General features: G+C 38.1%; 2 protein-coding genes across 8 annotated transcripts; both read right to left on the bottom strand.

The window, feature by feature from the left end:
* Positions 1 to 1454: 1454 nt before the first annotated feature.
* Positions 1455 to 18033, bottom strand: LOC306641539 (transport and Golgi organization protein 1 homolog). 7 transcript variants are annotated; one of them, XM_079106668.1, is made up of 22 exons: positions 16903 to 17102; positions 16664 to 16795; positions 13760 to 13781; positions 12922 to 13010; positions 12653 to 12730; positions 12453 to 12563; positions 11394 to 11465; positions 11109 to 11213; positions 10322 to 10444; positions 10146 to 10221; positions 9163 to 9218; positions 8986 to 9076; positions 8674 to 8812; positions 6507 to 6567; positions 6355 to 6390; positions 6211 to 6278; positions 5943 to 6091; positions 5685 to 5822; positions 4940 to 5008; positions 4761 to 4837; positions 3010 to 3169; positions 1459 to 2011 (listed from the first exon to the last, which is right to left on the bottom strand). In XM_079106668.1, the coding sequence occupies exons 1-22, from the start codon at positions 17008 to 17010 to the stop codon at positions 1683 to 1685; spliced, it is 2289 nt and encodes a 762-aa protein (XP_078962794.1). In that variant the 5' UTR covers positions 17011 to 17102; the 3' UTR covers positions 1459 to 1682. The 7 variants fall into 7 exon arrangements, with proteins under 7 accessions (XP_078962798.1, XP_078962797.1, XP_078962794.1 ...); XM_079106669.1 differs by having other exon boundaries at positions 5991 to 6091; positions 16903 to 17101; XM_079106670.1 differs by lacking the exon at positions 16903 to 17102 and adding an exon at positions 17579 to 18033 and having other exon boundaries at positions 1460 to 2011.
* Positions 18034 to 21168: 3135 nt separating this feature from the next.
* TIGD7 (tigger transposable element derived 7) lies at positions 21169 to 22260 on the bottom strand (the record flags this gene model as incomplete). The annotated part of the gene is made up of 1 exon (XM_079107284.1): positions 21169 to 22260. The coding sequence occupies one exon, from the start codon at positions 22258 to 22260 to the stop codon at positions 21169 to 21171; it is 1092 nt and encodes a 363-aa protein (XP_078963410.1).
* Between the last annotated feature and the right edge of the window lie 800 nt (positions 22261 to 23060).

Raw genomic sequence — 23060 nt, 5'->3', positions numbered from 1 at the left:
GCAGCATTGCCTTATGTCCTTAGGAGATTAAGAGATATGCTCAAAATTGGTGTTTGTGACTTAAATTTTATTTTTACATGGTTAAAACGGCATAAGATATTACATGAAGTTTTCCTCTTATATACAGCTGCTTCTGTTCTTGTTATTAAATGGAAGTCATGTAGACTGAATTCCTCCTGGAGGACTCATGAATTCCTTTTGAATTCTGAGTTGTCTTCTTTCAGAGATTCTGTCTTTCTAAACTACTGTCTTCACTAGTTTTAGGATAAAGAGATTTGTTTCACACTGAAGTTTCTGCTCCCTTTTCAGAATACTCTTAGTGAATTCAACAGAACAATGACATGTCATGCTCTAGGTTTCAATAATCCTATTACTTCCTAGGACTTAAAAGAATGGAAGAATGTAGCCTGGCAGTAAACAAAAGTACCAGCCTTTTACAATGTTAATTTCATCTAAATCTTTAAATGTGCTGTAAAAGTGACCATAATTGATAGTACAGCTCTGGAGAACTAGTTCTTAGAAGCATCATTTTAAAGACAGTAGTTACAGTTTCAGGACTTTAAATACGATACAATTCCAGATTCTGAGCCTTAATTGAGTTTTCAGTAAAAGTAGCAGTGTTCAAATATTCATTGTAAAATAGTATCTATCAAAAAAAGGATTTAATTTAGCCCATAAATGCTGATTGAAGAAACTTCAGAAGCCTAAGAGTTTCAATCATTCTTTCTCATAGGATTATACTATTGTAACTTTTGGCCATATTTCTTGAAAATCAGTGGCAAGGTATGGGAAGGAGAAGAGACTGTACATTTTAAAAAAGAAATGCCCTTATTTTTTATACACATGACGTATCACTTTGATTTTGCTGTTATACACCCTTAAAGCATAATAGCAAATGCAGTAGAACTTCAGGTAGAACAATCCTTGCTGCTAATGTAAACTCATTCTCAGAGAGCCAGTGAAGGTTGGAAAAAAGCACATGAATGTGCTATAAGTAGAACCACAGACTTCTCAGGAGTAAAAGAAATCCCTTGTAGAGTCCACAGGTGAACAAGGGCCAGCTTCCTCAACAGTGAGCAACAGGGAGTGTGCTGCCAAGTCACTGTCTTCACTTCTGACTCTGAGTTTACATGCTATCCAAATGGCACAAGTCTCATGACAATCCAGTGAATCAACAGACACTTGAGGAATATTAATAAACAATTTTTTATTTACTATCACTACAAAGGACTTCAGCAAGAAGGGAAATAAGTTTAGGAAATAAGTTGAGTGAACATTTGTAGCGTAACAATCTGTGACCAGACATTAAGACAGAACATCAAGCTTATGAACACCATTGTTCTCTATCAACTGGACTGCACTCAAATAGAATAATGGAAATACATGTTCTTAAAGCATTTCCACAGGAAATGTTCATATTTATGACTTTCTAAATCATTTACCAATTATATATGCTACATTAACTAAAACTCAGGTATTCCTTATTGCACACTTCAAAGTTGGAAGGCTACATTAGCTTAAGTGGTGATCATTATTTAAAAGGGGAATGATAGTTTGGAACTTTTTGGCTCAAAAACCCAGACTGCCAAGGCAGCTTACTTCTAAAATAAACCCTTAAGACTTTTGGATTTCAAAGCCAATAATCCCTTTACACAATGAAGAGTGCACAGTCCACATTCTGACTAAGTGTCAGAGGTCATGGTTACAGGCTGTTTTAAAGCCTGTGAACAGTCCTGGCTACTGCTCTGAGAGGCAGATGAAGGCTCATCTCTAGAGCCTGAAGGTGTCAAGTCTCTTGCAGCAGGTGATGGTGAGTAGTCTTGGGGACCATGGGTTGGGGGTGGTAATCGGGTACCAGGAATGAAGTACTCTCTTGGACCAAAAGAACCTAACGGTCTAAGTGGTGTGGGTCCTGGTAAAATTTCCCAAGGGTCAAGAGGCAGATCCCGTTTTCCAGGTGGAACACCTGGTGCATATTCTCTTAAGCATAGTGGTGGATGCACACCAGGACCTGGAAAATAAAAAGGAAGTTATGTAAATACCCACAAATGTATAAATGAGGATGATTTCAAGTATGTTAATATAGTTTTTCATCATTTCTCCCAAGCCTAGAAAATCAAGTGGTGACATCCTGCCTTGACAGGAGAGGCAAACTGAGCTTGAACAACTTTACCTTACAGCCTATGGCCAACCAGCCATGAAGCAACATATGAAGGATTTAAGCATGGCTCTACTTAGCTCCAGGCTTGTCACTTTTGTATCCCCACCATATAATGGCAGAATTATTTCTACCTCAAAAGATCTCCATTTTTATTTGGAAGTACTATATACCATGACAAGAGGATAGATTATGAAATAAGAACTTCATTGAATCAAAGAAATTTTGATAAAAGGAAATGCCATTGTCTACTACTGTATCAATTAAAAATTCATGCAGTATTTCAGCATGGACCTTATACATGCCATCAGAATCAAGGTGCATGCCCTCCTGGAAAAGGCCTTCCACATCCACCTAATTCAACTCAGCAACATTTTTTAGGTCAGTGTTAAATCCTTCTTAACACTTCTCTCTGAATTTTCTCAAGGTGAGGAGGGTTTGACTTTTCCTTTGCTATATTCTGTAACCTATTGCTTATGCTTCTATCATGGGTGGTTACAACTTTATCTTGTAGTCTGTACATATCTGTGACATTGTCCATCTCATCCACCTTTTCATCCATTGCAGTACATACCAACTGATTTCCAACAAACATCTGCACAAGTAATTTTTCTGGTTTTCCTGTACATAGCCGCTTTCCTTCTCTATGAGAGAGAGCTACTGCCTATCTCGGTATAATATTGTAGTGCCTGCCCTATGTGCCCCAAGAAACTGGAGGAAAAGCTAAAATGTACTAAGTCACCTTTGTCCCTGCACTGTAAAGCCCAGAGATAGCAACTGGTTTAGCAAGGAATAGAAAGAAAAGATGAAAATGATTTACAGGTCAATCAGTAGTGTTCAGATCATCATACCAAATGGTGGAGGTCCAAAAGGCCCACCGAGCTGAAGTGGCCAAGGAAGTGGCCGAGGAGGTGGTCCATATCGAATAGGTGGTGGTAGGGGCCCTCCCACAGGGGAGCCCATGAGAGATACCCCTGGGAAACGAGGGGGCCCTTTGGTAGCCATATTAACCTGTGATTTAAGATTGAGAGCAGTTAGTTTTAAAATTCCTGTATATTAAGACAAAGTAACAACCAGGTGAACGCCAAAACCCAGGACAGGCACCTGTCCAGAGAGCACCATCAGTGCAACAAAACTCTACCACTCCCACAGGTTCCCATTGACAGCTGACAGAGGTTAGAAGGATGCTGCAAGAGCGAGCAGTGTGTGTTACCGATTATATCTGCAAGGGAAAGGGAAAGGCAGGAAGACTGGCAGAAGGTATTGACAGGTGATTTCTGACCAGTACGCCATGCTCTATACACTACAGCCGATTTCAAAGGGAGCCCCTCCCCCACCACACCTCTTTCATCACAATAGCTCAAGACTTGCATATTAAGAAGGTACAGAACATAATGGAAACTCCATTCTCTATGCATCCAATAACAGCTATTATTCAGAGCCTCTTCGGCAAGCCTTTCATATATCATTCAAATACCCAGAACTTTTAGTGTCTTATTTTAACCAAGTGGGAACTAAGGCAAATTTGCTGAAGGTCTCAGTGCACGGAAAAGGCCTGGCTTAAACTCAATGCCAGGTTTGCCTCTAAGCTATGCTCTTCCCACCTCTACTCCTCTCTATCAAAGGGTCTCTACTCTCTTTAAAGTCTACAACTGAGAAGGGGTTTGGAGTCTTATCTAAGGTGCCCTTAGATAAAAAGATTTCTCAAAAAATGTATATTCCCGGTAGAGACATACAAGAACTCGCAAGTGTTTTCGAACACGATACTATATACACAAATTAGAAAGACAATGCTTTCGTATTTACTTTCATTTACAGTACACCATATGAGATAATGAGTATTTCCTAGGAGAAGTGGGTTGGAAACTCAGCAATTAAATTTTTATTTTAATACAGAGCAGCAGAAGACCTACCAGATATAACAGCTACACAAGTTACTAAAGAATGCACTCATGTGAACAAATGAGTCTATTGCTTGGGACTGGCTCAACAGGTCATTTCACATTATCATTATTCACTGAAACACTATTTCACTTCCAGAAAATCTGTTACCCGTCTAATTTAAATCGCTCAAAATCAGGTTTGCCTCCTACTGTACAAATGGAGGAACTCCTAAACACCATACTCCCAAGGATAATAATGATGAATTATGTAATGTATAATGAATTTACTTTGCCTTAGAACATTCAACACAAAATACAATGTGAAGTTGGAGTGATGACTTTTCACATTCTGAAGTTAATGATGGTTACACACACTTCAGCAACACTCCCAAGTTAAGGAGAAAAGTACATTCAGTACTGCATGCAGTTTAAGGGAAATAAGGTCAATGCCATGCTCCTCAAACCCTTCCCAGAAATACACAGAATGGAAGCCCTGTTCAGTCCTCAACCTCTATGTACTTACTGCTATTAGATGCTTAGCCAAAGAAGTAACAGTGGGAACTGAGAGGGCCTCGGGTTCACGGGGAATGGTTTGCTTTTCAAAAAACAAATGTGGTAGCACAAATAGAACACAAATAGGGATGATGTAAAGAGCAAGTGCTGTAGGAAAGCTAATGTTCCTGCATGACCTCATGATTCACAATGCCTGCAGAATTTACCTTGCCCTCTTCCATCACCTTGGCTGGAGAAGAGCTCCTGGAGTTGCTGTTCACGGGAGCTGGACCACGTCCCGGGTCTGTTTGATGTCAGAGAATGAATTTAGAATCATTCCAACACGAAAAGAATAAATATCCTGCATCCACAATCCTAGAGTCTTTGATATGACTTGGCCCCTTACCAGAGGCAAAGCGTTTCCCAGATGCTTCAGAAGACCATCGAGGACAAGGAAAAGGTCCATCCATTGACTCTTGGGAAAGAAAGAACAGAGCCCTTGCATGTATTTTGCAAAAGAAAGAAACCAATTGTGGGCAGGTCAGGGTTCAACAATAACTAGAAAGCAACATTAAAGACTGGTTGCCCAATATATAGGTCACAATTTATGCAGAGACTTAAGTAAAAAAAGAAATGCCTTGGATTAAAAGACCAGCAGGGCCCCGCATATTAAAAGTACTGGTCCTGAACTTCAAGCTATAGACTTGAAGTATGTAGGCTGGCTTTTCTTCAGTCTGTATAACCCGACTTCCAATCTTACCAATACTATAGACATATTTGAAATTGGAAATAAGACTCAGTATTTCACATTATTATAATGACAATGGAAATATAACGCTGCATAGAATTTTAAGGCTACTTTTAGGATATTTGAAAAAGGAACACCATAGAGAGTTAATTTAAAGATAAAGGCTTACACTTCACAGTGTAAAATTGTAAAGAAAAGAATAATAATACAGGGACCTCCAGGAATCAAAAGTTGTCTATTCTACAGCAGATTTTACAGCACACTATTTATCCAATAAGACAAAATAAGAAATTTTCTTCTATATATGTACAGGCCCACATTCTATAATATTTTCAATACAATACTCAAAACATGGGGGGGAACTCTTGAAACAGTTTATTGAAAGCAACATGTGAATGCTCACCAAATTCACTTCTACCCATATCTCTTCCATTCAGAGTAGCAGAGACAGGTCTCTCAGCTGGCTCTGCTGTCAATGAAGGGGAACGTTCTCCAGCACTCACAGGGGATGGGCCAAAACACCCATTCTGGCTCAGTGGACCTAAGGACAATAATGCATTGTTCCCACTTAAAAAGCAGCCTTTACACTGCCTGCCCTTTAGCAAGTCATTCAGATTATTTCATAACCATTACACACAGAAATAAAAAGTAATTTACATACATTCTGCACCAGGAAATAGTCTACCTCCCCTTACAAAGTGGTCCCTACCTCTCCGGGGAGGGTGTTGGGTCCTTGCTCTTCCCGCCATTGGTTTTAGAATCACAGGTTCATCTTGCCGCACTGTCATGCTTTGGGTCATTTCCAATAATCTTGAATATTGAGAAAGAATGGACTTAAATGTGAAACAGTAATCTACTCCTTCTTAGATACCATTCAGCATAGTCTTAAAACACTATAAAACATACAGGAAGGTATCAAAATCACATACTTGTGTCTCAAATTAGCAGCTTCCCTTCTCTCTTCAGCTATAGCTCTTTCTGCAGCACGAGCTTTGAGCTATCAGATAAAGAAATATTCAAATTCAGTTGTGTAGGCTATACACAAAATAAGAAAAGGGGGGAAAAAGTCTTACCCAGTTATCATGAGCTTTCTTCTCATGAGTGGCAATCTGAAAAAGACAACACATTAAAAAAAAAAATGTTTAGGGACTCATTATACTAGCCTATAATGGTCTGTATTAGTTATCAAAAAATTCTGTAACTACACAACAGTATTAATCACTACCTGATTCTTAAATGAGCGCTCTGCTTTCTGTAATTCTTCCTCCATTTCTTCAATTCTCCGCCTAAAAATTATACTTGGTTTTATTAGTCAAAACAATTGAATAAAGTCTGAAACAATCTGACAATATTCCCTTTACTCTGTCAGCTACACTTTTAAAGACTTCATCATACATAAAAAACGGACTTTATCTAGTTATACCAATCATGTGATTTCAAACTTAACATTACACTCAGGTGCAATGGCACACACCTATAATCCCAGTGACTTGGGAGACTGAGGCAGGAGGAACACAAGTTTGAGACCAGCCTCAGCAATTTAGTGAGAATCTATGCAACTTAGACCCTGTCTCAAAGTAAAGAAAGGTCTGGGGATATAGCTCAGTGGTAAAGAGTCCCTGGGTCCAATCACCAGGATCGATCAATCAATCAATCAATCAATCAATAAAACCTAATACTATCTAATTGTTTTCTAACTTAACTGCAAGAGATTCTGAATTGATAAATTATAATTTCCTTAACTGTTCATCAATGTGCTCTCAAATAATTTTGCTGGGCATATCTTCTTCCTTAAAACTTTTTTTTCAATTATATCCATAGAAGATTTCACAGCTCTATCAAATGGCACATTAATGGTTTTAAAACATCGCATAGCAAACTGCTTTCTTAAAGAATTGCTCCAACATACAAAACCCTAGGAACTGTTTGCATGAACCAAGTTCCCTCATGGTCTTGCCAGCATTTCGGTATAAGTCAATTTTTGTTAACCTTTTTCATTTGTTCAATTGAAATTTATTTTTCTTCTGTGTAAACTGAATGTATTCATATCCTCTCATTACTTCTACTTCTGTGCTCTTTTCTTCTACATCATGTCAAATCAGATTCAAAAGAAAGCTAACACTAGAGTTCATGAGACATTGAACTCACCTGTTTAAGTTTTAACTTCCTGTGCCGCCAAAACTGCCTTTTCCTGTTCGGCTGACAGCCGCTTTGCTCTTTCTTGTCTCTCATACTCTTCTCGACTCAGTTTCCTAAAAATAATACCAGTTTCAAGTCAAACTTTCTCTTTTCCCCTAGCAGTGTGCATGACTGCTCTATTCAAATGTCACTTCCCACCCTTCTCTAAAATGCTTAGGATTAAATAGGAAGGAATTCAAACCTGCAATTTAGGAAATCAAAACTGGCAAATCACTTACATTTTCTAACTTCTGCTGGTCATTCAGATTACTAGTATGGACAGAGGAAAAAAGGTGTTCTTTAAAAAAAAACAAGTGATGAAACAAGAAAAGTTTCTCTGAAGCTGGCCAAACATTTAGAACAAAATTTTGAGATTCTAAACAGGTTGCTTGGAGAGAAAGAATTAGAAAAGTTAAGGGTAAGGTTTCAATGTTTAATGGATTAGGCAGTAGAGTCAAAAACACCTACAAAGAGTTAGCTCTGTAAGGTCTGTCTTTGCTTCACAAGACAAAGACTGCTATATATATGACGAAGAATAAAATATAATAGCAAATACAAAATCTGACACAGATAACCTATTATTAGAGAATTCAAATATTTTTGTGGATAAAAACTTCAAATGAACTGCCAAATGATATCTTTCCAAAGAAAACTAGCTCAGTGACATGTATATTTCAGAAGATTAACATATAAATAAATACTAAAAACGAGCACTTCTGTAATCAGAACTGCTAAGGTCCTGTCACAGTTCAATTGTTTAGTGTGAACAGCTGAGATAGTCGAGTCCAAAACTTACTTCAATAATACCTTCAATAAGTAAACTGTATTCCTTTTAGAAGTTTTTATTCTGAAAAATGCCATCCAAATCACTCAGGATTTTAAAGGTCAATAGTTAAAGAATTAAGTTCAAAACATATTAGAATCACATGACTGATCACAAGGAAAGGAAACTGAAATAATGGTGGGATGGGAGGAAGCATGTGGATCTTCAACAGACAGGTATTTCCACATCAGTAACTGTTAGTACCAGTTAGCCACTCCCGCTTCATAGGAAGCTGACAATTGGTTAGATGGAAAGAAAATGCGAGTAATGGGACACAAACCACAAAGAAAAAAACAAATCTCCATTAATTACAACCGAGAGAAACTGTAAATATTCTTCCAAAAAGATAAAATTATCTGTATGAGGTCACAGAGTGATAGCAATAACAAACCTGCGCAGAGCCATCTCATTCTGCTGGTACAGTTCATTTAAAATGTCCACTTTCTGACTCAGAGTTTTGCACTCATCTTGCAGCCCAGCTTTAGCGAATTGGAGTGAATTGCGGTCATCTTCTAATTTCTTTATTTGGTCTGTTAAAAGATAAAACAACTGATCTCTATATGTGTACGAGGACTTGAGAACTTGTTTGAGGGGGCAGTGCTGAGAAAAATGAGACACATGAGAGCAAGAAGCCATTCTTTATCTTTCCACAAGAGTTTGAGACTTCCCAGCATATAGCAATTTCATCTCCAGAAGAACCCACCTTCTAGGTTACACTTTGCAGACATCGAGGCTCTGAGCTTCAGTTGTAAATGCTTTAGATCCTCTTCAACTACTGATATTGCAGCTTGTGTCTAAAAATTACAGAAGAGACATACTCTTAAAAGTGAGGCGCAGGAAGCATTCACAGGCACTGTGGGACTCTCACAAGGAACTGTACCCGAGAGACGTCCATCAGCTGCTTCATTCCAGTTTTCACCTTGGCACTCTGGTCACCTGAAAAACAAAAGATGTTAACTGCTTTTCATTCCCTTGCTTTTTAACTCGATATTCTCCCAACATCCCCAAACTAAACCATGACCATGTTCAAACACCGAAAGGAAAAAATCAATTGAACCATTGAATGACTGAGTCAACTGAGTAAATTCATTGACTCTTAAGAGAATTGCAAGCTTAGAGTTAAGAAAAAATTGAATTCCTAGTTTGTGCAATAAAAATGTTATCTGTTCTACTCTTGTAAGATAAAAGCCTTTCTTCTTGCACAGATCTATCTCCACCTGGACAAGTAAGTGTCTTATTTAGAAAGATTCAATCCTCTAGTTTATCCTTCAATCTACCAACAGGTGTGGTGTAAGCTATATCCAACTTGGGAGAGAACATCTGGAAATATTTTCCACATCAGTAAACACTGCTACCCCTCCCTCTAGCTTCCTTATAGCCTCTAGCCTCTGTTCTCACAGCCTTAGTTTAAGGCTTCAACCAGCAACCACCTCACTACTCTTCAAACTGACATGGGCCTTAAAACCACAGAGCCATAGAGATGATGAGTATCAAAATCAAATATCACCCCCATAAAGTTGAGAAACAAGTGTCTCTTACTGTACAATGTTCAATACTCAGAGGTTGAAGACATGACTGTTGCTCTGCACTGTACTTACCTAGTCCTCAATGGGAACTTCACAGGCCTATTCTTCACATGCCTATTGCTACACTACACCCCAGCAACCCACCTCTGCCAATGCAACAGACTTTTCTACACATCCAGGGAGATGCACCTACAATTCTGCACAGAGCTTAAGAAGAAACTCAGTCAGCTGAGAAGTGGCATCTGTGTACTTAAAGACAGGAAGGCAAACAAGAATTCAAACTCCCTGAGACCAATCTTACCTCCTACTTCTCCATTGGCTAGTTCATCTGACTCACCTCCTCCTTCATTTTGACCCTCACATTCCGATTCAAGCTCTATCCGATTCAGCTGTGTAATATAATTAGTCAAAGCCTAGAAAAGAAGTAAAAGGTTGGAAGAGTCTCTCAATTTTAATTCACAAGCTTTCAGGAGAATTCCCGAGACCAAGCATGTATTTGGAGAATAAACTTACATTAATATTATCATCTTTGTGAGTAAGAGCTACTTCTATATCTCTCTGGGACTTCTCAAATGATTTTATTTGCTCACTGAGCTCAGCATGTGATTTACTCCACTCTTGGATTTCCTGCTGCAACTGAAAAGTCAAAACACATGAATTCCTATGGGTTAGGGTGGGGTTTTGCCCTGGAGACATCAGGACCACAAGATTTAGACAGGGAAATAGAAAGCCATACCTCCTTGGTAGCCTGTCACTAAGGGTTGAGACCTCAGTTAAGGAAGAGGGAAGAGTGGCCCCAACCCTCAGAGCTGCAGTAAGAACGTCAGAGCTGTCAAGGAAGTTGACCCTGTTGATTGCATTCCCCAGAAAATTGCTGCCAATTCAAATCACTTCCTTCCAGTAAGAATGGATGGGCATATGTGACTGGCTCCTGAATTCAGACGCCTTATCATATAACCTTCCCTTGCTCCATGAAGAAGTAACTACTCAAAAAAGGGTTATAAAATACCTAATTTTCTGCGTGAAGAAGTTTCTTTGAGGCTATCAAGTGAATAACTGATTGATGTTTGATAAGAAAAGACCAACACTCTAAGGACTGAAATAAGCTGTACAGAATAGAAAATTCCAAACACATGGAGAACACATGTATGCACTCAATTTGGGGAGAAAGGTTTAAATTTGCACATCTAAAGAAAGGCCTTGCATGAATAATTCCTTACCTTAGAAACAAATCCAAGATACAAGGTAATAATATTCACTTCCCTAGCTTACATTATGTATGACATCAATTTTTCTTTACCTGCTCTTTCTTCTTCTTAAGCCTAGCATTTTCTTCCTGAACCCGATGGCATTCACACTTCACCTTGTATTCACTAAGCTTAGCTTCATGAAGAGCAATTTGAACCTAATGCAAAACACCACAGTTAGTGAATTGATTCCACAGAAAAAAACAAAGTTACACTTTCCCAAACCAGACATCATGTAGTTCTCATTTTTTGCACATTTTAGCACACCTTAAATTTTTGGTCTTCCCCCAAACTAATATGTTGTATTAATATCCTGTAGCAGGTGTTGGCAAGTTTACCTGTGAAAATTCTGAAACATTCATTGAAATAACAGCCTTTAACTTCTCTACAGAGTTCTTCTTTTCTATTATCTGCCAGGTGAAAATAGAACACAAAATATGCATGAGGATTTCAGTAGAAATACTGATACAAATATACATAGATGCTAAAAAAGATAAACAAGACAAAATATATTTCAGCCCACCCCCTTACATTTCAGGGAACCAGACTAAAAGGTCAAAGTACAGAAAATGAAAATGAAATAAGGAAATAAAATTTTTAAACGTACACAAAATTACTCTTTTAAGTACACCAGTTCAAATTAGTAATTTTTTTCTACTGATGGAGAAAAAAAGATTTCCCAAGATCATGTTAAAGCTCTCTTGCCTGAAGTAAAAATGATAGAATCTAAGGGAGAATAGACAAATCTCACATAGAGAAGAATTCCAAATAACTATAAAGACATTTGCTCCTCAAGTAAGTGGAACAGAACTCTTCACTCTTTGCAGTGCCTGGGATTGAATCCTGGGCCTTCTGCATGCTAGGCAAGTGTTCTACCATGAGCTGTATCCTTAGCCCTTAACTCTTCATACTTTCACTATGGACTGTACATAGTAACTTCCAAAGAACAGGCAAGGAATTGGAAGAATCCCAGTGGAGAAATCTGGTGAACACTACCTCAGCTAGGTGATCAAGCTTACCTGGGGGTGGGATATTTCAGAACACTCTCGACTATCTTTGCATCTTTTATGTAATTATAGAACTAGTCTAAAGTAAAAAGTTTTTAAAAATAGGATGCTGTAAAACAAAACAATATGCAAACACTCTTCGATGGGGCAATAGTTCCTGCATGTTTCAGAGGGCAGAGCAAAGCAATATGAAAATTATCCAGGATTGAGGACACAAATATAAAAATAATTTGTTGGATCAGTACTGAAAAGTTCCACTAAATGGGCAGAAGCATCCCCTGACTTCTAGTCTGACTTTACTTAACACCACGGGGAAAGTCCAACTTAACCCATTTTACAAAATACTTCAAAAGCCAAATCACACTAACACTTAGCCACCAAAACTCTTACCAAGTCCTCATTGTTGACATTCTGTTCTCTCTCAGATTCTAACACAACATGAAGACTTTTAGCTCTGTCCTCAAGGATCTCATTACTTTCTTCAAGTAGCTTGATTTTATCCTAGGAAAACAGATGTCAAGATTAATAGTTACTCATTACATTGACTTTTGAGTTTAGAATGTAACGCCCATAAAACAAGGGATTTGTACCTTATATTTCATTCCTGCGTCGGAGAGGACCATATTTTGTTTTTTGGTTTCTTGGACATGTTTCTTTGATTCCTTGATCTATGTAAAGTAAAGCATTCACAATTAAAAGATACATGTTATAGTCTTACTAAAACTTACTTCCAGATAAGTGACCCCTTCCAGAATTAAACAAACATTTAAAAATGATTTTAAAATATCTCAACTATAAAACAGGTAGAAATGATTCAAGCTGGAATCAAGGGGAAAATAAACTAGAAAAATAATTCTACCTTCTGTTCAAAAGTTGACACTTTTTGCTCTAGTTCTTCATTTTCTTTCTTCATGTTCTTTAACTTTTCAGAAATTTGCTGTTCAGTAACTAAAAGGGGGGGGGGAGTCCAGATTATTACAATCACTATATAAAATTCAATTAAATCAACCGAAAGCAGAGACATGTTATCTGGCATTATGAGGAAATACTTCTTTGCATAAATATTATGCCCTTAAAAAGCAATCTACAGTTAACAGCAATAAGGGTGTGAAACACTATTAAATTTTAAGAAAAATGTAAGAACGATGATATTTCAATTGAAGCTCATTTCAAAGATGGGAAATACAGTAAAATGTAGTTTGATATTCCTCACTTCTTTTTTTTTTTCCCCCTTCTTCTTCCCCTCACTTCTTAAAACATTTTCTTTTCCCAGAAAATGGAATCATTTCAAATTTATATAAATTTTTGGCAAAGAAAAACAAAATGAAAGCATACTGACTCACATTACCATTCTTTATCTACTCGAATCAATGATTGAATGTATGATTAAATCATTAGCTCAAAATACTGTTCAAATGTACAACATCTGCATTACATCAATATTCAAAGTGAATATGACCCAATTAAAACTAATCATCTTCTTCCCACTATTTGTTCTTCCTCATCTCCTATCTCAGTTGGTACCACCAACATCTGCTCTATTATCCAAGTTAGCAACCTAGGAGTAGTAAAATTTTTAAGAGTTAAAAAAATTAGGAACATCAGCAATCACTATCGACTTCTAACATATATAAAACACACATCAAACACAAATAGAAAGGGTTACTAAAAGTTACAGAAGAAGGCTAAAAATTTACCTTGATATATTGTTTCTTTGACCTAAAAGAGAGAGAAATAAAGATTAAATTTGATGTCATGCATCTGCTTAAAAGAAACAGAATCAAAACCAAATGAGAATATAATAACTGTCTGGTTCTGGATTAAAAAGTAAGTAAAGGAGAACAAGCATTTCATTACCATCTGTCATATAGAAATACTAAGGTATGTATCTTATGCTACAGGGAATATATATCTATTCCAATCTTATGACTTGAGAACTTACCTTTAATAATAGAAATGGCTACTACTTTCAGAAAAATACACTAATGCTTCACTTATTCAAAATTGTTTATTTGATAATTTTAAACAGCCAGGATAAAGTCTAGGAACAATGACTGTTCAAAGAACTCTGAGGAAACAAAATTAAAGATATGCCACTTGTTTATTTTATTAGATGTCAAAGGACCTTTATTTTATTCATCTCTTTATATGTGGTTCTGAGAATCGAACCCAGTGCCTCACACAGGCTAAGCAAGCACTTCTACCACTGAGCCACAAACCCACCACTGGCATGTGCTGCTTTCACTCACCAAAAAACATCTTAGAACTCCAATTTCAATCTGGCTATTGGCTGAATTTAGAAATAATCTAAGAGGCTACATCACCTATTTCTGCAAACCACTAAAAATAGTGGTAAGATTTCTTAAAAAAAAAAAAAAAAAAAAAAAAAAAAAAAAAAAAGATTGCTAGAAGAAAATACACAAGCAACAAGAGAAACGACAGTTAACATCTTCTGGAAAGAGCAGAACCTGCATCATTTCCCAGAGACAGCAATGAACTGTCACATAATAAAACCTAAGCAATGACTCTTTTAAAACTTCACTAAATTTCTTTGTAAATTAGCATATATTTCTCCTTTTCAATGGTATAAATGGTGATGGGATACTCAGATGTATCCACAGATCATCCATGGTATCTTGCTAATACTGCAGACCCTAAAATACCACTTAGAATGATCTTGTTGTAGGAAAATACATTCAGAAAACTCCAACATAGAAAGAAATGGACATTTCTCTAATGTCATAGGCTTACTAATCAGAGAGTAAGCTTTCATCCAAAATGACAGCAGGGGAAAATGGGAAGTAGCAAAAAGCTGGCATCTAAGGTAGGGACCAAAACTCCAAAGTCAAATGCTGAGACTGAGGAGCAGCAGCTAAGACCCAGATCCTACCTAACCTAGTGAAAATAGAAACAGGTGCCAGGGTTCTTGAAAGAACCAGGAGAGAAATATAAAACGTTTTCATTTTTCCCTTTTCTCTTTACCTTTCTATCCTCCTTTTTCCTTTTAGCTGAGAACAAGTTCAATGAGATTAGAAAAGTCCTCACAGGAATCCATGCAAAGGATTTTTCTTTTTAAGAAGGCATTTCTTTTTAAGTGCTTTTATACTCAATTGTACAAGGAGAGGAAACTTGTATTAACAATGGAATGTCCGATATGATCAAGTAATCAGAAAACGAATACTAAGATTTGGAAAGATTTGGGGCCAATGTTTCTGGCCACTTTAACTGTTGAGTTTCCACTGATGGCTTTTCATTCAAAGTTCACTTACCTAAAATAATTTTCCTACGATTATGTTAAGTAACTATCAAGCAGAATGACCTACAGTACAAACCTACGTATGTTTAAGCACATATACATCTATACATACACATACATATATGTACACATACACACATACATAGACAAATTCTGCTCAGGAAAAAAAGAAGACTAAGGAACAAAAAATGTAATAATATGTCTCTGGACAACATATAATCTATACTTCCAAATAAAAAGCTATTTCCTTAACATATGATTGAATGACAAAATCTGGGAAATGCATATATAAGAGACTGAAAAATTACCTCATCTGCTTTTCATCATTTTGCTATATTCCTCTGCAGCACTTTTTTCTTGTGTATGTGTTTATATAACATACAGTTCATCAACATTTAAATCTTAGTTTCTGCTTTTTTCTATTTCACATTAAATTGTGAGCATTTTCTGTGCCTCAAAGTCTTTGAAATATATAAAGCTGCATACTATTCCATTATACGAACATATGAGAACTTAAAAAGACCCCTGTAATGGAATGAGTTGTGCTAAGTTTTCAATCTAATACACAGTTCCACTGAAAACCCTTACCGAAAATCATTAAAGCATAGTTAGTTATTTCTTTAGGACAGATTACTAGACATATTATGCTACATAAAAGGATATTTATACAACCTATCCCATCTTTTATCTCACTTGAAGACTTCTGATACATATGAAACTACTGGTCAGAATGGCTGTAAGAATTACCAGTTCTTGTTTAGTACTGGCTAACTGTGGGGAGCCATCCTTACCTAGCAGAATCAAATGAGATTGAGCCATGGGACACAGAGGCCTGACTTCTAGGCACTGGCAGTCTTGGAGTTTTGTCCCAGATTGCCAGGGAATGTGTGGTGCTGTGTGGGAGTGATTCCCTGTATAGTTCTATGTTAGTTTCCCTGAGAAAATGGCTCCCCTAACTCCATTCCATCCTGTTCATCACAGAGGAAGTTTCTCCTGGGTCTTGGCTCCCTTTACCTGCGAAACTTAAATAAAGGAGTAGTAAGTAAAAAAAAAAAAAAAAAAAAAAGAATTACCAGTTCTTCCCACTGTACCTACCTAATTCTTAATCTTTAGGTTTTGATACAAGGAACTTATAAATTGAAGTTTTCTCCTTGAGATTTTTCAGGTTATCTTGTTTTCTTAAATCTTTACCAACACAAAGATTACACTAAATTATTTTATAACGTGAGTGTGACTTCAACCACTAATTTGTGTTTAAGTTGGTAACCTGAAAAGGGGAGGGGCAGTGACTACAGAATACCCCATGCATTTATGTGCTAAGGTAGAAGGAAGTGAATTTACTCACAACAAGAATAGTTCTCCAGAAGAAAATGGCAAATGAAACAATTCCCAAGAAGACAGTGAGAAGTACAGGCTTCCACTGCAGTCCATAAAAATCAGGCCCAGGCTGAACACCATTGGGCAATGTGGCAACTAGCTGAAATAGACAGGTTAGAAGCAATGAGAAACCTTATATTCATAACAAAACAGTCACAAAGAATCATCATCGCAGTTCCAAAACCACCACCATCATCTGAAATCTACCTCCTCAAAATTCTCCATTAGCTTCTTCAAGAGACAGGATCCTGGCAGTGTCATATTTCTTGTTTGCCCACAGTGTTTAAATACTTTAAATCGAGCATCTATTTCCATTTGGAATAGGCCCTGCGGACATCATATTGTCTACCACCTGGCTAGAATCCCTCCGTATGATACTCCTCTCATAGATAACCCGATTCTTATGATTAAAAAAAAATTATGTAACAGAAAAACTTAAGTATATGATAAAACTAATTAATTTTATGGCTACAAATATAACCACGGAGATAATGAATAATGCAAATAATGAACTATTTCTCTAAGGTTTTAAGTCATATTTCCATTCTACTCATATAAACAAAGACAAATGTCAAGTAATGCCAGACAACTCTAGAAAACTGGCTTAGATAAACTACTCTGAACCTAACTTCCTTCTACGAAAGTCCATGTCTAACTAAATGTGCGCTCAAAGCGAGCGTATCAAACACCAGCCTTCGCTCCTCTACTCCACACCGCCCTCCTCAAGTGTCCAGAGGACTCTCATTCCGGCCCCACCTCCCAACAGTCTCCAGACGGACAAGACCCACTGTGACGTCAGCTGCATTTGGGAACCTAGCGAGGGGCTTGCCACCTCTCAGTATTGCGTTACAAAGTGCAATGGGGAAGCGTCCAGTGCACTCACCGGCTCGCTCAGCAATACAGCTCGGTGCTGCCTGCCCGGGCCTGACACCTCCATTTCCCCGTCGCCCTCAGTCAGTGCAGCCACTCCGCTCACCACTCAGCCACCCGCCGGCCACAGCGGGGTCCCTCCCTACGAGGGCTGCGTAGAGCACCGTCAGGGGTCCCAGAAGCTTGGGGTCCCCGGGAGAAGCGGCGACAGAAGGCAGGGCGGCAGGTACTGAGTCCATTGTGCACGGACAGCTGAGCGGTGACCATGCTTCCCTGCTGAACGGCACAGGACTCAGACCTCTTCCGCCGTTTCCTACTTGCGCAGGATGCAGCCCGGGGGCGGGTACTGGGAATGACCCTCGCCTTCCCCCGCCGCTGGCGCTTCCCGCCCTACGCCTGCAAAACACGTCAGCAGCCGGTGCGGCGGGGCCGACAGCAGTGCGCGGAGCTTGTGGCGGGGCGGGGAGTGGAGGGGAAGGGAGGGGAGCAAGGGGAGGGGAGGGGCGGGGAGGGAGCGGGAAGAACCAATTGCGGATTCGGGCGGGGGAGAGCGCCAGCAGAGCCCAACGGAAGAGTCCAAGTCAAGGGACACGGAGAGGAAAGAGGCTCACCTCCCCTGGAACTGGGAGAGGACACGCGGTTTAGAGGGCCTGTAAAGTAGCTAGGAATCTAACAGAAGGGGCTTATGGTCCGGGACTAGGAAAAAGGAGAAAGTCAGGCCTCCCGGGCCCTCCTAGGGCAGAACTCTTTGTCACGGAGACACCAGGTACCTGCCCCAAAGGTCCAGACGGGAGGAGACGCCTCTCCTGCTCCCTTGGGAAGGACCGCTGCTCCCAGTGGGCGTTCCTTCCCTGCTCACTCCATTCCTGTGCTGATTCTCCCCTAACCGATCTCTACTTCTGAATGACAGTACTTTTTTTTTTAATTTATTTTTATTGTAAACAAATGGGATACATGTTGTTTCTGTTTGTACATGGAGTAACAGCATACTATTTGCATATTCATATATTTACATAGAGTAATGATGTTTGATTCATTCCATTATTTTTTTCCTTCCCCCCACCCCTCCCACCTCTCTTTTCCCTCTATACAGTCCCTCCTTCTTCTATTCTTGTCCCACTCCCACCCCCCATTAAGTGTCATCATCCGCTTATCAGTGAGATCATTCCTCTTTTGGATTTTTGAAATTGGCTTATCTCACTTAACATGATATTCTCCAATTTCATCCATTTGCCTGCAAATGCCATAATTTTATTATTCTTTACAGCTGAGTAATATTCCATTGTATGTATATACCACAGTTTCTTTATCCATTCATCAATTGAAGGGCATCTAGGTTGTTTCCATAGTCTGGCTATTGTGAATTGAGCCGCTATGAACATTGATGTGGCTGTATCTCTGTAGTGTGCTGATTTTAAGTCCTTTGGGTATAGGCCGAGGAGTGGAATAGCTGGGTCAAAGGTAGGTCCATTCCCAGTTTTCTAAGGAATCTCCACACTGCTTTCCAGAGTGGCTGCACTACTTTTTAAAAGTTTCACCCTATCTTGTCATTATCACCCCTGCACCAATGGCTTCATTCTTGGATTCCACATTTTAAGGTTGAATGACTTGTGGAAAAGACTAGGATCATGAATAGTCTGGAAAGCACGTGCTAAAAGTTTAAGATACTGGGGACATTTAACTTCGCGAGGGAATGAATATCTGTGGATCTTTAAAAATATGTCAAGTTGAATACAGTCGTCTCAAAAGAACAGTCAACAAGAAGAGGCAGGAAAGCAATGAAAAATAAGAGCAATGCAGTGGGAAGGAGGAGGGGAAGGCAAACTCTATAATGAAAACTTGTACCATCATCCACGCCCAAGAATATACACAGGTTGTGGGACAGAACAGACCATCCAGAAACAGACCCGACTGCACTGGGCGTTTGGGATACAATAAAATTCAGTTGGGGGAAAACAAACTTTTTATATTGATAAAAGACCAAAACTGGAAAAAAATCCAAATGTCCATCAATAGGTGATAGACAAATTGTGGTATATACATATAATGAAATGCTATTCAGGAATAAAAAGAGATGAAGTATTATTTATAAAGTGATATAGATTAATTTTAAATTATGCTGAATAAGAGAAGCCGGAGAACACGGAATATATTATTCCATGCACAGAAAACTTTAGGAATACAAAGGAGTCTATTAAGATAGACATTTTGTTCGTGGGCAGGGTGGGAACGTGGGGGGCAAGAAGGTGGGGTGACCAAGGGCAGAGGTTGGAATTGCCTAGAGAATGAGAAGACTTTGGAGGGAAGGGATAGATTCATTATCTTGATTATCATGATGGTTTCACATATTCAAGTTAAAATTCATCAAACTGCACACTTTAAATACATGTAATTTATTGCATGTCAATTTTACCTCAAATTTAAGAAGTATATTCATCTTTTCTCACTTTCTAAGATAAAAAGAATTCTATAAATGTTTACTTTATTTATGTTTTTTAAATTTTTTAAAAAAATATTTTTTAGATGTTGATACCTTTATTTATTTATTCATTTATTTATTTATTTACATGTGGTGTTGAGAATCGAACCTTGTGCCTCACATATGCCAGGCAAGTGCTCTACCACTGAGCCACAACCCAAGCTATTTATGTTTTTTTTTTTTAAAGGTATTCTGGAAACCATATCTTACCAGTATTTTAAAATTATTTTCTTTCTTCTTCATAGTATTCTTTGGTTTATTCAACAACTCTTATTAATAAGGAGTTGGTTGTTTCAGTCATTTGTCACCGTCTTTTGTTATTATAATTCATGCTTGAATAACATAATTTTGTAGATACTAATTTTAAACATTTGTTGAATTCCCAGTAACTTTAGAAGAACTGGGACGATATAGCTCAAGGTAGAGCACTTGCCTATGGTGTGTGAAGCCCCGAGTTCCCTCTGGAGCACTGAAAAAAAGACAGGAAGTGGGATTGTTGAGTCATTAGGTAAATACATAAGCAGTTTGGGGAGATGTCGCCAACTTTCATTCCTAGGGAGGTTGTCTCATTTTGTACACTTATCAGCAGTGTCTGAGGGTGCAGTATTCCTCCACGTTCTCTCACCTACTGAGTATGTTGTCAAATGTTTGGATCTTGCCAACATAAGTGAGAAATGGTATCTTAGTGTGGTTTAATTTGTCTTTTGTTCATTATGAACCAAGCAGAGCATGTTTCCATATTTTATAGCTATATTTGCATCTCTTTTCCTGAGAACTGTTTATTTCTTCAGCCCATTTTGGTAATGGTTTGCTGGCTATTTTATTTATAATGCTCTTTATATTTCAGGAACATGATTCCTTGGAGAGGAATATGTTGCAGATATTTTTTCTCAGATTGTCATTGGAGGGAGCATGGGGGGAGCGGAGAGATTAAGCACAGCCAGGCAAGTTTTTGTTTTTTTTTTTTTTTACATTTGAAGAAACATAAGTTTATTATTTTCATAACCAACATGTAACTGGGCACTGATATGCAAAATAATGTTAGTTGATAAAAACAATGACAATTCACGGTAGACCTACATAATACCCTATTATATAATTGCAGAACTCTTTAAACACAAAATTTAACTACTAGAACCAGAAGTTGAAGGTGTATTGAAGGTATCCTTAATATTATGAGGCCTAGGTAAAAAACTACCAATTCTCAAATGAATTCTACTATGGAACTGTTTCTTGACTACTTCTTGTTGCATCTCTTTCAGTGTGAAGTAAAACTTTTGAAATTCAGGTGTGGAATCCACAAAGTTAATAAGGTAGTCCAAACTTTCTCTCATAGCAGATAACTTAAATTCAGCAGCCTGTACCTCGATTCCTTCTCTTTGTACAACTCCTTTTGTAATTACACCTTTACGTTTTGTAGGACAATCTTTTTCTTCATCATCTCCATTTAACCACACCTCATCATCATCATCCAGCTTTGTTTCCAACTCACCACATTTTTCAAGAATCTCTCTGTAACCTCCACCTTCTAAGCCTTGGAGATCATAGTCAGGTTCCTTTTTGTAAAGAAGATTTTCCCAGGCATTTGCTATGGTTATTTGTTTTACTTCATCCCAACTTTTTGCCCAGTTAAAAATGGCATTTTTTATGTTGTAGATTTTAATCTTGGAAATTCCTTTTTCTCTTTTATCTTGCTCATCTTCACTTTCTTCAAAAATTACCAGACTCTCTTCAAGTTGCTTCCATCTATAAAGTCGTTTGCAGCTCAAGATCACACCCTGATTCATTGGTTGGATCAAAGTTGAAGTGTTACGAGGAAAGAATATACATTTTATTCGACCATCCTCACTGGTTAGTAATTCGGTAGAAGGGTGAGCTGGGGAACTATCCAGAAGTAACAATGCCCTGACATCCTCTTCATGGAATCTTAGGACATTAATTTGAAAATGCCAAACCTCAGGAACAAAGTTTTGAAAGAACCATTCTGAAAACAATTCTCTAGTGAACCAAGCATCATTACTAGGTTTATATATCACAGGTAATGTACTTGTGTCCTCTCTCACACTTCTGGGTAGCTTTGATTTGCCAATAATAATTGATTTTAACTTATGGGTTCCATCTGCATTTGCACATAAAAGGGCAGATAACCGTTCTTTGTTTATTTTCCTTCCTGGCAGGCAGATATCTTTTCTACTTGCCTGAGTGTTTTCTGGCATTGACTTCCAAAAGAGGTCAGTCTCATCCCCATTGTATACCTGAGCTAGATGCAGTTTCTCCTCTGATTATCATAGACAGTTTTTGTCTAAATGGCTCAACATTTTCTGAAGCTGAACTTAGGATCTGTTCTCCACATACTTTTCGGTTCCCAATTGCGTGCCTATTTCGAAATCTAAAAAGCCAACCAGTGCTAGCTTTGAAGTCTCTTCACCCAAAACATTGTGCAAATCTCTCTGCAGCAGCCTGAAGCTCCACGCCTCTAACAGGGACACCAGCTGAGCGTTTCTGTTGGTACCACATGTAGACTGCATCATCTACATCACTGTATTTAGCTTCTGTTGTCCTCTTTCTCTTCTCAGCTCCTACTAATGGCATGTCCTGCTTCAGTACAAAGTCCAAAATCAATTTCTTATTCTTTTTAATGTCATAAAATGTTGACTTACTGATTCCAAATTCATCCATTACACTTTTAAGAGATCGTCCAGCTTCAATCCTGCTGAGAACCTTCATTTTTTCCTCCAAATTCAATGTTGTATATTTCCCTCTTTTATTCATAGTGAATTTGATTTCAAACAACCATAAAATAAAAGAAAGGGAAATGCCTTACTGAATTGGGAAAAACATTTTAAAATAAGAAAAAGCTAATGGAGAGTCCCAGAAGGTTCTGGCATTTGTATTGGAGGGTAATGGGCTGAAAGGGATAAGGGTTCATGCTTGAAGTGCGAGTCTTATGTACTCAGAAAGTTGCCACTATCAAAGTCCTGCCTGGCTACTGAAAGATACGGGAAATCAGTTTTTG

Source organism: Sciurus vulgaris (genome assembly GCF_902686455.1).
Source record: "Sciurus vulgaris genome assembly, chromosome: 12".
NCBI classification, from domain to species: domain Eukaryota; kingdom Metazoa; phylum Chordata; class Mammalia; order Rodentia; family Sciuridae; genus Sciurus; species Sciurus vulgaris.
The sequence above is the reverse complement of the archived record's forward strand: the minus strand, read 5'-3'. Positions and strand labels throughout refer to the sequence as shown.